Raw genomic sequence first — 11,943 nt, 5'->3', positions numbered from 1 at the left:
GTTCAGCGCCCTCGATTCATACCCGTCTACATGTTCATGCCCGTCTGCGCAGGGTTCAGCGCCCTCGATTCATACCCGTCTACATGTTCATGCCCATCTGCGCAGGGTTCAGCAATAGCTGTGCCTGGGCACCGATGAGCTGAGAGCTCCTTCCCTTAAGACCAGCGTCCTAACTAGGACCTGCCAATGGCACTTGCCCCCCCCTCCTATGGGACAGCAGTGGTGGGCGTTTGCCTTCAAGACAAGCAGGTGGGATGGAGAGTTGGAGGCAGGCGTGCTTCTCCAGGCGTCTTCTTGAGGTCCCTGGGGAGGACGGTGGGGCCTGTGGGTGCCACTGTTGCTTTCTGTCCCTGCATAGGGCCACATGTGCTCGGAGGGGAGCAGGCAGAAGCATCTTTGCATGGTGAGGGGGTACAGAAGGGAGCCGGTTCATGGAACACTGATTGCTTATAGAGAAGCTACCCAGGCCCATGCTGGGCACAGGGGCATCCAGGGGATGCTGCCCGGGTGCAAAGGCTGGTGCCCTGAGCGCACTTGGTCTGAATGTTCTGCAAGCAAGGTGCAGCCCGGGGGGGTGGGGCACCCGGCTGGAGCTGTCTGCTTCCTGGCTGCGGACCAAGTTCCCAGTGTGGAAATGGCCTTTATTGAGACATTGGATCAGCCCTGGTGATACTAGATGGTGCACCTCAGGGCCATGCAGCCCAGCCCAGGGCTTTTTGGAGGCCCCAGGAGGCGGCTGAGACCCTCTTATCCTTGTTCCTCCTCGAAGCTCTGAGCCCAGCCCCCTGCCTTGTGTGCCTGCCCTACTGTCCCCTAAAAACCCCGGCTCTTTCGTAGGGCAACGGGACCCAGCCACGCGGCAGTAACAGGGCACCTTCAGGGAGGCTGCTAGCTCCTAGCCTCTGGTGGCCCTGGGCGCCCCAGAGCTCTTCCTGGATGCCATCAGAAGCATAGGTGACTTAGCACACTCTCCCTGCCATGGAAGGGAAAGCCTCCCTGCTTCCTTGTGTCTCAGGGGTGGGGCAGCTGCCCATCAGCCCATGCTGACCAACTGGTGCTGACCATCCCCCAACTGGTACTGACTGCCAGGGATACCTGGCTCTGCCCCCCCACTGGGTGACTTTGGGCAAGTCACTTGCCAGTTCTGTGTCCCTGTTTTCTCCTGGGTAAAGTGTAGCTGATGACTTGCCCCCTCCCAAGCGTGCTGGGTGGATTCAGTGGGACTGAGCACCGGGCCTTCGAGGAAAGCCACAGCTGCTCATAGAAAGTCTTCAGCTCTGGCCGGGCGCGGTGCCTCACGCCTGTAATCCCAGCACTTTGGGAGGCCGAGGCGGGTGGATCACGAGGTCAAGAGATCGAGACCATCCTGGTCAACATGGTGAAACCCTGTCTCTACTAAAAATACAAAAATTAGCTGGGCATGGTGGCACACATCTGTAATCCCAGCTACTCAGGAGGCTGAGGCAGGAGAATTGCTTAAACCAGGACCTGGCAGATGGAGGTTGCAGTCAGCTGAGATCGTGCCATTGAACTCTAGCCTGGGCTACAGAGCAAGACTCCGTCTCAAAAAAGAGAGAGAGTCTTCAGCTCTGCAGATGCGTCAGTTGCTCTTAGGGTCGTCTTCATCTTCATCCTCATCATGGACAGTTTAGAAAGACCCCGCTGGCTGCCGTTGGGGCCACTGGGCAGGGAGCAGAGGGCGTCAGGTGTTACTGTCCTGGTCACAGAGGCCTGCTTGGGCTAAGAAGCAGGGGAGGCAGAGATGGCCAGGCAGGAGAATGCTAACTGTCCTGGGCAGGGAGAGAGCTGGCCAGGCCCCGTGTACCCCTGAACATGTTGAGTACCCCCCTTAGGCCAGACCTATTTGCCTAAACACTGACCCAAAGCCCCAGAAACCGTGGCCAGGAATGCAGTGGGCATGGCAGCGTGGTCAGAACCAGCCTCGGGTCACGTCCTCGGGTGCAGCCTTGATGTGGTTGGAGGCCTCCCAGCTTCCCCAGGGCCCCCACGGGGACTCCTGCTGGCACCAGGCAACCCGGTGCCTCCTGGCTGGGCTCAGAGCTGTGGGGAGGGTCTGCTTCCTGCACGGAGCAGCCGGCCCTGGTGTAAAGCCGCCCTGAGCTGCCTGCACAGGGTGAGTGCCCGAGGAGCTTGAGGGACCTGTCCTGGGAGCTGGTATCGTGCCGATGCTGTAACAGGATGGGGCTGCAAGAGGTGCGTGGGGGTCGGGGTACGCTGGGAGGTGAGGGCGCTCGGAGGAGACATCGCAGGGTCCCTCGCTGCCCGTCACTGCGCAGGCCCCTCCCAGTGAGCAGAGCCTATGGCAGGGCTGTGCCTCTATGGCAGAGAGAGGAGCACGTCCCACACCTGTTCCTGCCCCCACCTCCTGCACAGTCTCTCTGGCTCGCCTGTGTTCTTCCTTCCTCCCCCCTCCTCCTCTTTCTGATTTTCTTTCATGAATTTGTGTGTGTGCCTACATGTGTGTGTGTGTGTATGTGTGTATGTGCGTGTGCGTATGTGTGTGCATGTGCGTGTGCGTGTGTATGTGCGTGTGTGTGTGCGTGTGCGTGTGTGTGTTTCTTCGTCCATCCTCCTAGAGGTGCTGGTCCGGGAGGGTGGGAGCCAGCGCACCTCCACTCCCACAGGTATGGGGCTCAGTGGGCTCTGCTGCTTCTGGGGGCGCCCTCTGGTGGCACCCACTGGCACTGCTGGGCCACGGTCCTAAGAACATTCCTGAGACACCCCAGTCTCCGCCCTGGGAGTGCATGGGGTGGGGGGCATCCGGGTTCCTTCTAGGTCCCTCTCAGCTGCCAGGGGGCTGATTGGTCTGCTCAGATGCAGAATGACTCTCGATGTATTTGTACAAAGTGGCAACCAGTCCCAAGGGCTGCCCCGGCCTCACCTACAAGAGAACGTCCTGGTCACTCTCTCCTTCAAGAAGGTTTTTGGGTGGGGTCAGCTCAGTGGGGAAGAAGGACTCATTTTTTTTTTTTTTTGAGACGGAGTTTCGCTCTTGTTACCCAGGCTGGAGTACAATGGCGCGATCTGGGCTCACCGCAACCTCCGCCTCCTGGGCTCAGGCAATTCTCCTGCCTCAGCCTCCTGAGGAGCTGGGATTACAGGCACGCGCCACCATGCCCAGCTAATTTTTTGTAGTTTTAGTAGAGACGGGGTTTTACCATGTTGACCAGGATGGTCTCGATCTCTTGACCTCGTGATCCACCCGCCTCGGCCTCCCAAAGTGCTGGGATTACAGACGTGAGCCACCTTGCCCAGCCTGACTTTCACCCATGCCCAGGGTTAGCCGGGCGGGGAGGCAGGGCCAGACGACGGGGTAGCCAGAGTCCCATGCCCGTCCCTGAAGCAGGCACTGCAGCCAGCAAGGTGGGACATTGCTGATAATCCTAAGTCCCCATCATGCATCCTCAGAGATGCTGTCACCAGAACCGCAGAGGCAGGGTGAAACTCTCAGGCCCGAGGCTCACAGGGCTTGGGTGTGGGCTTTCACCATCCAGGGAAGCCAGGGAAGGAGGTGATGTTGATCAGACAGGGTCTGAGCCTTCAACTTTAAAGCAACTGTCAGCCCAGCCAATAACGTTTGGTAACGTTTGACAGACACTCAGGGCTTGGGACCGCCTCGTTTGTTCTGCCGTCCTCTGTGCCAGAGACCTGAGCTGACCCCTCTCTCCATCCTCCTTCCACCATCCTCTGCTGAGCTGTGACTGGGGAGACGCCCCTGGGGTAGCTCACGGGTCTGGGTGATTGTCCCTCTTGATACCCCCAGCTCTCCCATACCTCTGTGTATCAGGGGCTCCCCTGACTCCCCTGGGATGGGACTCAGCGTGGCTCCCTACCTCCACCTTCCGTCTGCTCTGGTCCAGCCCTCAGGCAGCATCCAGGGTGATCTGGTGCCCGTGCAGCTGCACCACTGCGCTGTCTGGCATCCATTTCTCCCTGAACGTCCCTGCAGAGCTTTTCCCATGGCCTTGGCCTTCTCTCTGTGCCACGCGGCTCGCCCCTCTTCTAGCCCTTTGTGGGGAGGCTCTGTGGACTCTAACCTTGACCTCGGGTCCTGGCCCTGTTCTCTGTGCCAACCCATCAGACAAGCAGAAGTGTGTCTGCCCAGTTGACCATTAGCATCCATGTCTGCCATTCATGGGGGTCTGCAGGCTCACATGGCAATGGGCTCACAGCCCACTACAGAGTACCTGCTGAATGAATGAATGAATGAATGAATAACTGACTGGTGAATGAATGAATGGAGAAAGGTCAGTATGTCGGCCAGTTCCCATTCAGCCAGGCTGACTGGGAAATGGCCCAACTCATTTATCCAGGTCACCCCACAGAGATTACCAATCTTTTTCATTTCCAGAATTCAGTGATTTCATCCTTAGACTAAAACAAGTGGATTAGAATCCCTCCTATTCGGGCTATTCTTTGCCCGACCGTAAGGAAAACGTGGAGAGTTTGGGGCGTGGGAACTTCAGACCAGTCCTCACTGTGCAGGCAGGATAGCAGGAGGGACCCCTGGCATGGCCCCAGTGCCATGTCTCCTGAGCGGGGCAGCCACTCTTTCCCCTGGGCTGCAGAGGCCTGGCTTCCGCTGCTGTGTGTGGCCACCGTGGGAAGGGCAGAGCCCAGCGGGAAGACATAGTTCATCAAACGAGACATCACAAGGATAAGATGCCTTGCAGCAGGTGAGACCTTGTTCATCTGCCACCAGACGGAGCAGGGAACCCCGAGCGAGGATGTGAGGACCAGCTCTCTATTTCCATACCCAAGTCACCATTTATGGAGCCTCCATTTTCTCACCTGTAAAGTAGGGACAAAGGTCCTCACCTGCTGCCTTTAGGGGACTCTTTGAGCTTCAAATTAACAGTGAATAAGAAGATACGTGAGCATTTGGGCAGAACCACACATCACTGATGGTAATATCTGCCTAGAACTGTGCACAGCACGCTTGTCTAGAAGAAATAAGCCTTTCCTGTTCTTGAAGAAGGTTTTCCAGGCTCTGGGGTTGATGGGTTAGGGAGCCGATTTCTACAAAGCAAATCAAGAAACAGCTTCATGTTTGGAGCTGTGCTCCCTTTGACTTCTCTGTGAGGTGACACATAGTCTGGTGCCAGCTGGACCAGTGAGGTGACACAGGCATTTCGTTACCCACTTTGCAGCTGCACCAGGGCCCTGTGATGGCGCTGATGTTTGCTTAACACCTGGCAGAGTACATTCTCACAGTTACTCCTGATCATCCCCTTTTCTGATGGGGAGGTTGAGTCTTTGAGAGGTTAGCTGACTTGTCCAATGATTGATAGTAAGTGGTCAGCCGGGCTTCAGGCAAGGTCTTTCTAACTTGGGTGAATGAGTGAATAGATGTTCAGAAAACTGATAAAATGGGTGAATGGGTAGATGGATGGATGAATGAATGGTGGATGGATGGGTAGGTGGATGATGGATGGATGAGTGGATGGTGAATGGATGGTTAGATGGATGGATGGGTAGATCAATAGATGGGTAGATGGATGGATGGTGGATGGTTAGAGGATGGATGGAGGATGGATGGAGGATGGATAGTGGGTAGATGAGTGGGTGGATGAGTGGGTGGAAGGTTAGAAGAACAGGTATTTGGGCAGATGGAAGGAGGTCTGGATGGATAACGGAGGAGAAATGAGTAGATGGACTAACTCTGTTGAAGTTCTAACTTCTCAGGTAGGGCAAGCTCTGTCTCCCCTGCCAGCTGCTGCTGAGGATGCACAGTGGGGCCGTGGGGTTCCTTGTGGAAGCTCCTTTGGTGTGGGAACCCTGAGAAGACACACTCCTCACTTGGTTCCCAAGCTCTGGACTTAAGCAGCTGCTGTGTCGGCCACATAACAGCTGCGAGCAGACCCTGTGACTCCTGCTCCGTGGCTGGCCCTCTGCCCTGCCCCAGCCGCTGTCAGCCTTGTCCATCTGATTTTTCCTCTAGAGTTTGACCCACCCTCTTCCCTTGGGAGGAAGCCCACATGCCTCACCTTGCGCCCCCTGGAGTCATCCTATCTGGTTGCTTGGGGACTGATTATGGGGCTGGGCTGAGCTGACCTGCAGCCGCTCCACCTGCTCAGGAGCATCCATGCAGCCCAGGGGACACTGAGGCCACCTGTGACCTCAGTCCTGATGGGATCTAATGCGTCCAGCTCCTCCTAGTGCCCATATCACACCTCCAGCCAGGATAGGGAGGTTGAGATGACATCATAGCCCTGTGATCTGGCTGCTGCCAGTCCAGCCTGGGTGATGGTCAATGCAGAGATAATGACATCCTCAGAGCTGCAGCGGGGCTGGGAACTGAGCTCATCTGCATTTTCTCATTTATTTACGGGTGGTGGGGATTCCCCGCACCCCCACTCTCTACCACCTGTTTTACAAATAAGAAAATTAAGGCTCTGAGACGGAAAGTGACTCGTGGAAGGTCACACATCTGGGGCAGGTCAGCCTGGAAGTGAAGGGAGGTTCCGGCCATCCACAGAGCCCATGATGGCCGCAAGCCTTGCTGACTTCATCACTCGGGGCAGATGTGGGCAGGTGCATTAAGAGCAGTTCAAGGAGAGGAGGAATTCTCACTCTGCAATGCTTTATTCTGAACTTTGGGTAGATGAGTGAATAGATATTCAGAAAAATAAGATGGACGGGTGGATGTGTAGATGGACGGGTGGATGTGTAGATGGACGGGTGGATGTGTATATGGACGGGTGGATGTGTAGATGGACGGATGGATGTGTAGATGGACGGGTGGATGTGTTGATGGACGGGTGGATGTGTAGATGGATGGGTGGATGAATGGTGGATGGATGGGTAGATGGATGGGTGGATGAATGGTGGATGGATGGATAGATGGATGATGGATGGATGGATGGATAGATAGATGAATAGATGATGGATGGATGAGTGGATCATGGATGGATAGGAAATGGATGATAAATGGATGATTGATGGATAGATAGATGGTGGATGGATAATGGATGGATAGATGATGAATGGATGAATGGATGGTGGATGGATGGGTAGATGGGTGGATGGGTGGGTGGGTGGATGGATGGACAGATGGACGGACGGATGGATGGATAGATGGATGATGGATGATGGAGTCCCAAGGAGTCCCCTTGGTTGCTGGGACTCTCCTCCCCCCAACCCTTCCTAGCTCTCAGTCCTGCGCCAGTCCAGCCCTGAGTCAGGCCACATTGAGTGAATGCATCTGGGTGCTGGTACATGTGCAGAGGGTTGGGCAGGCTGGCAGGGACTCCTCTCAGGTAGGGGTTGGCGGGGCACTGCTGTTGCATTTCTCAGCTCCCCTTGCAGAGTTGGCGGGGCCCAGTGTCCTTTCTCTCTGCTCCCTGGTGGCTCAGTGAGTTACGCCTTTGGACAAGAGGAGGCCAGTAAACTTGGCTTTTGCAGGAGTTCCTGCTTCAGGAACTCCTGGGGTGTTTGGGGATAAATGGTGTCCATTGATGGGCAACAGTGGTCCTTCGGAATTCTCCTGGCTATGAACACCGATGCGCTGCTGTGCCACATCCTACCCAGTGGGCTCCGTCGTGTGCCTAGACTGTGTGGTCGTGACAGCTCTGAGGGACCCCTGTGCCCTCAGGAGCCTGTGACTACCACATTTGTGGCTTTGAACTTGGGAGAGGAATGGCATCCCTAGGGACAGGGGACAAGGAAGTCCTAGCTGACTGCAGCCTCCCCCATCTCTCAGCATCCTCAGCCCAGGAAGCATCCAAGACACCCACCTGTTCCAGAAGAGGCCACCGTCCTGCCTGTGTGTGCTCCCTGTGGTTTCAGGACAAATCTGAGATTTGGAGTCAGGCAGACAGACCGGGGATTCAGGCCCAGTCTACTCCCTACAGAGTAATCGGAGAACATGGAGCCCTGGCTCCTCAAACACACTGACAGGGGTAGGACCCCATGGCCAGATCTCACCATCCTAATGCTGAGAGAAGAAGTAAAAAGCAGAACTAAATACGGCCCCGTTGTCCTTCTGTAACTTTATATATGCACAGAGCAAATGATAAGGCATTTATCAGGGACGTGTTGGGTCATTAGAGTAGTGAAGGCACACGATGGCGGGGGGCAGGGGGCTCACATTAAATGCCAAAAGAGGGTGGTCACATCTGCTTCTAGAACTTTCCCTGCAAGCCTGTTTTGCCTGGGTCCCTGTGCACATGGGCCCTTCCTCCCTGTCCTCATAGAGAGACTGATGGTGCCTCCATGGGCTCAGAGGCCACAGCACCTAAAGTTTAGGAGGGGAACCACGGTTGGAGACCACTCGCTTCCCTGCGGCCAGGCGCCCCATTGGAGGACGCCAGCCACAGGTGGATGCTTTCCATGTCCTTCCGAGCGTGGTGCCCGGGAGGGCTGTCCTGAAATCCCTGCCAGCTTCTTCCCTGTGATGTGTTTGTTTCTAAGGACCCCTCCTGTCCTGGCCACGTTGCAGGTGCATCTGAGGGTTCCTGTCACCGGGCCTCGTTAAGGTGTGTCTCACTGTCCGGCATAGAAGTCAGGCCTGTGCAGAATCAGTGACATGCAGCAGGAACGGGTGTTAGTTCCTCTTGTGTGTTTCACTGGGGCCACTGGGAGCTGCACTGGGAGAATAAAGTCATGAGCGATATGATGGAAGGTCCTGGGTGCTTCCTCACCCGGCGTGGCTGACGCTCACAGTTAAGTGGGTAAAAATGTCGGGCATCCAGGGCCTCCCTGGATCTGTCTCCACCTGAGTCTTTTTGGGGTTTTTGGTGTTGTTTTTATTTTTTGAGATAGAATCTCACTCTGTCACCCAGGCTGGAGTGAAGTGGTGCAATCATGGCTCACTGCAGCCTTGACCTGGCCACAGGTGACCCTTCTGCCTGAGCCTCCTGAGTAGCGAAAATCACAGACGCATGCCACCATGGGTGGCCAGTTTTTGTATTTTTGTGTGTGTGTGTGTGCAAATGGGGTTTCATCATGTTGCCCAGGCTAGTCATTTTTAAAAGCATGGCAAAATAGGCCAGATGTGCTGGCTCATGCCTGTAACTTCATCCCTTCGGGACGCCAAGGCGGGCAGATCATTTGAGGCCAGAAGTTTGAGACCAGCCTGGCCAACATGGCGAAACCCCATCTCTACTCAAAATAAAAAAATTATCTGGGCATGGTGGCAGGCACCTGTAATCTCAGCTACTCAGGAGGCTGGGGCAGGAGAATCGCTTGAACCCAGGAGGCGGAGGTTGCAGTGAGCCGAGATCATATGACTGCACTCCAGCCTGGGCGAAAGAGTGAGACTTTGTCTCAAAAAAAATAAATAAAATGAGATAAAATCGTGGCAAAATATATGTAACATCGAATCTACTACCTCAGAACCATTTGGCAGTGGCATTAGGTGGAGTGTGCAGCTGTCACTGCCATCCATCTCTAGAACCTTTGCATCTTGTAAAACCAAAATTCTGTCCCCATTGAAGCCTCACCCGCATTCCCTCCACCACCCGCTGGCACCTGCCATTCTGCTTTCTGTGTCCATGAATCTGATGACTCGAGGGCCCTCGCGTGGCTGGGACCACACAGTGTGTGTCCTTTTGGGTCTCGCGTATGTCACCGAGCAGCGTCCCCGAGATTCACCCGCGGCGTAGCCTGTGTCAGAGTTTACTTCCTTTTATTTATTTTTTATTTATTTATTTATTTATTGGAGACAGAGTGTCACTGTGTCATGCAGGCTGGAGTAGAGTGCCGTGACCTTGGCTCACTGCAGTCTCTGCTTCCCAGGTTCAAGCAGTTCTCCCGCCTCAGCCTTCCAAGTAGCTAGGATGACAGGTGCCCACCACCACACCCGGCTAATTTTTAAATTTTCAGTAAAGATGAGGTCTCAGGATGTTGGCCAGGCTGGTCCCAAACTCTTGACCTCAGGTGATCCGCCCACCTTGGCCTCCCCAGTGCTGGGGTTACAGGCGTGAGCCGTCACCGCACCCAGCCCCAACTTTACTTCCCGATGGAGGCTGAACAGCATTCCACTGCATGGTTGGACCACCCCGCGTCTCTCTATGCTTCTGTGGAGGGACGCTTGGGCTGCCGTGAACAGCGCCACTGTGAATGCAGGGGTGCAGGTGTCTCTGTGAGCGGCTGCTGTCCATCCGTGCGGGACGGATCCAGGAACGGCATTGTTGGGTCTGCCTGAGCCTCCACTCTCAATGCTGCCCTGGCCTGTTCCTGTCTTCCTTGCTATCTGGCATCAGGAGTTCTGATGTGGCCGCCCAAGGGGCAGCGTGTATTGAATGGCTCGGCTGTGATTCGTGGAGTGTGGCTTGTGACCTTGTGGCTCTCATCACTCTCTCTGCTCCTCTCACCTGGTCCAGGTCACCTTTTGTTCCTGCTGCCAACAAGGACTCACCCTTGGCCTTCGAGTACCCAGGGCCCAAGCGGAAGCTCTACAGCGCAGTGCCCGGGAGGCTCTTCGTCGTCATCAAGCCATACCAACCCCAAGTTGATGGCGAGATCCCCCTTCACCGTGGCGACAGGGTCAAAGGTCAGTGTCTGCTGGCTGTCCTCGGCTCCTGGAGCAAGGTCTGGCCAGGGCCCTTCAGCTGGCCTGCTGTGGAGACAGTGTCCAAGGCATTGCTTCTCCATGGAAAACGCAGGCCTCTGGACAGGCAGGCATGGGGAACGGAGGGATGTTCCCAGACCTTTTCCCTCACTCTCCAGGGAAGCTGCTGCAGCATCTGCAGTGCTGGGTCTCAGGGATCAAAGAGGACACGCTCATCAGGAATGAGAGTCCACTTGGGAAGTGCAGCGGGGGGCAGAATAGGGCATTGAAGGGCAGAGCTCCTTTCCATCTGGAAACCCCTACGTCGAAGTGTTGGGGCAGGCCCTGGCATCGGTCGGCTTTGGGATCTCCAGGTAGAGTGTCCAGTGTGACCTGAGGCCTGAGGTCTGCAGTGTTCAAAGGAAGAAAGTCTACCAGGTTGGCAGGAAAGATTCTCAAAGCAGAGTCCTAGGAACCAGCATGGATAAGCCCCTGGAGGGCCATCGTCAACATCGGGCTGAGGGGTTAGACGTTGTTCCTGGGGTACTGGGGAGCCAGCGATGGTTTCTGCATGGGGGAGATCAGGTGTGTGAGGCACTGCAAGAGGATAAAAGTAGAGACGGTCGGCGGGAAGTTGGCAGTGATGGCATCTGAGGCATATAGCGGAAGCAACATGGCAGGTGTGGGCTGCAGGGGTGGTGTGGTGTGGCTGGACCTCACTGGGTGGAGCAGGAAAGCCCAGCACATGTGACCAGCATGTCTGGGCCCTGACCTTGGAGGGCAGGCTTCCAGAAGATTCATGGCATAAGCTGGGCGCGGTGGTTTACGCCTGTAATCCTAACACTTTGGGAGGCTGAGGAGGGTGGATCACGAGGTTGGGAGTTCGAGACCAACCTGACCAACATGGAGAAACCCCATCTCTACTGAAAATACAAAATTCGCTGGATGTGGTGGCATGCACCTGTAATCCCAGCTACTCAGGAGGCTGAGGCAGGAGAATGGCTTGAACCTGAGAGGCAGAGGCTGTAGTGCACCAAGATTACATCATTGCACTCCAGCCTGGGCAACAAAAGTGAAACTCCATCTCAAAAATAAAAGGAAGATGTGTGGCCTGGGTAGAAGGCGTGTTCCCTAGAGGTCAGTAGGCCTGGTTCAAATCCCACCTTCTCCAGCTTGGCTGCCACTTGGCCCCCACCAGGTAATTGACTCGGTTCCTTTCTCTGCACTGCGCACTGATCAGGCCAGCTCGACCTCAGTTCCTGGAACATTCAAACGATGGCAGAGCCCTGCTCTCTTGCCTGTTGGCTGGTGTTCCTGTTGCACACATATTTGATCATTTGACAGCATCAATAAGTCCCTGGACTTTCCTTTTCTATTCCTTTCCTTTTTCTTTCTTTCTTTTTTCTTTTTTTTTTTTTTTTTTTTTTTTT

General features: G+C 55.3%; 1 protein-coding gene across 10 annotated transcripts in view; it reads left to right on the top strand.

The window, feature by feature from the left end:
* The window catches only part of SHANK2 (SH3 and multiple ankyrin repeat domains 2), a 688,443-nt gene that overhangs the window by 339,328 nt on the left and 337,172 nt on the right, over positions 1-11,943 (top strand). For all 10 annotated transcript variants that reach the window (XM_037733995.1, XM_037734000.1, XM_017515880.2 and 7 more), the window contains one exon: positions 10,347-10,516. In XM_037733995.1, the coding sequence (XP_037589923.1) occupies positions 10,347-10,516 (170 nt within the window). The remainder of the gene's footprint in view (positions 1-10,346; positions 10,517-11,943) is intronic.

This window comes from Cebus imitator, unplaced genomic scaffold, assembly GCF_001604975.1.
Source record: "Cebus imitator isolate Cc_AM_T3 unplaced genomic scaffold, Cebus_imitator-1.0 Scaffold563, whole genome shotgun sequence".
NCBI classification, from domain to species: Eukaryota; Metazoa; Chordata; class Mammalia; order Primates; family Cebidae; genus Cebus; species Cebus imitator.
Note: the sequence above shows the minus strand (reverse complement) of the source record. Positions and strands in the feature narration are given on the sequence as shown.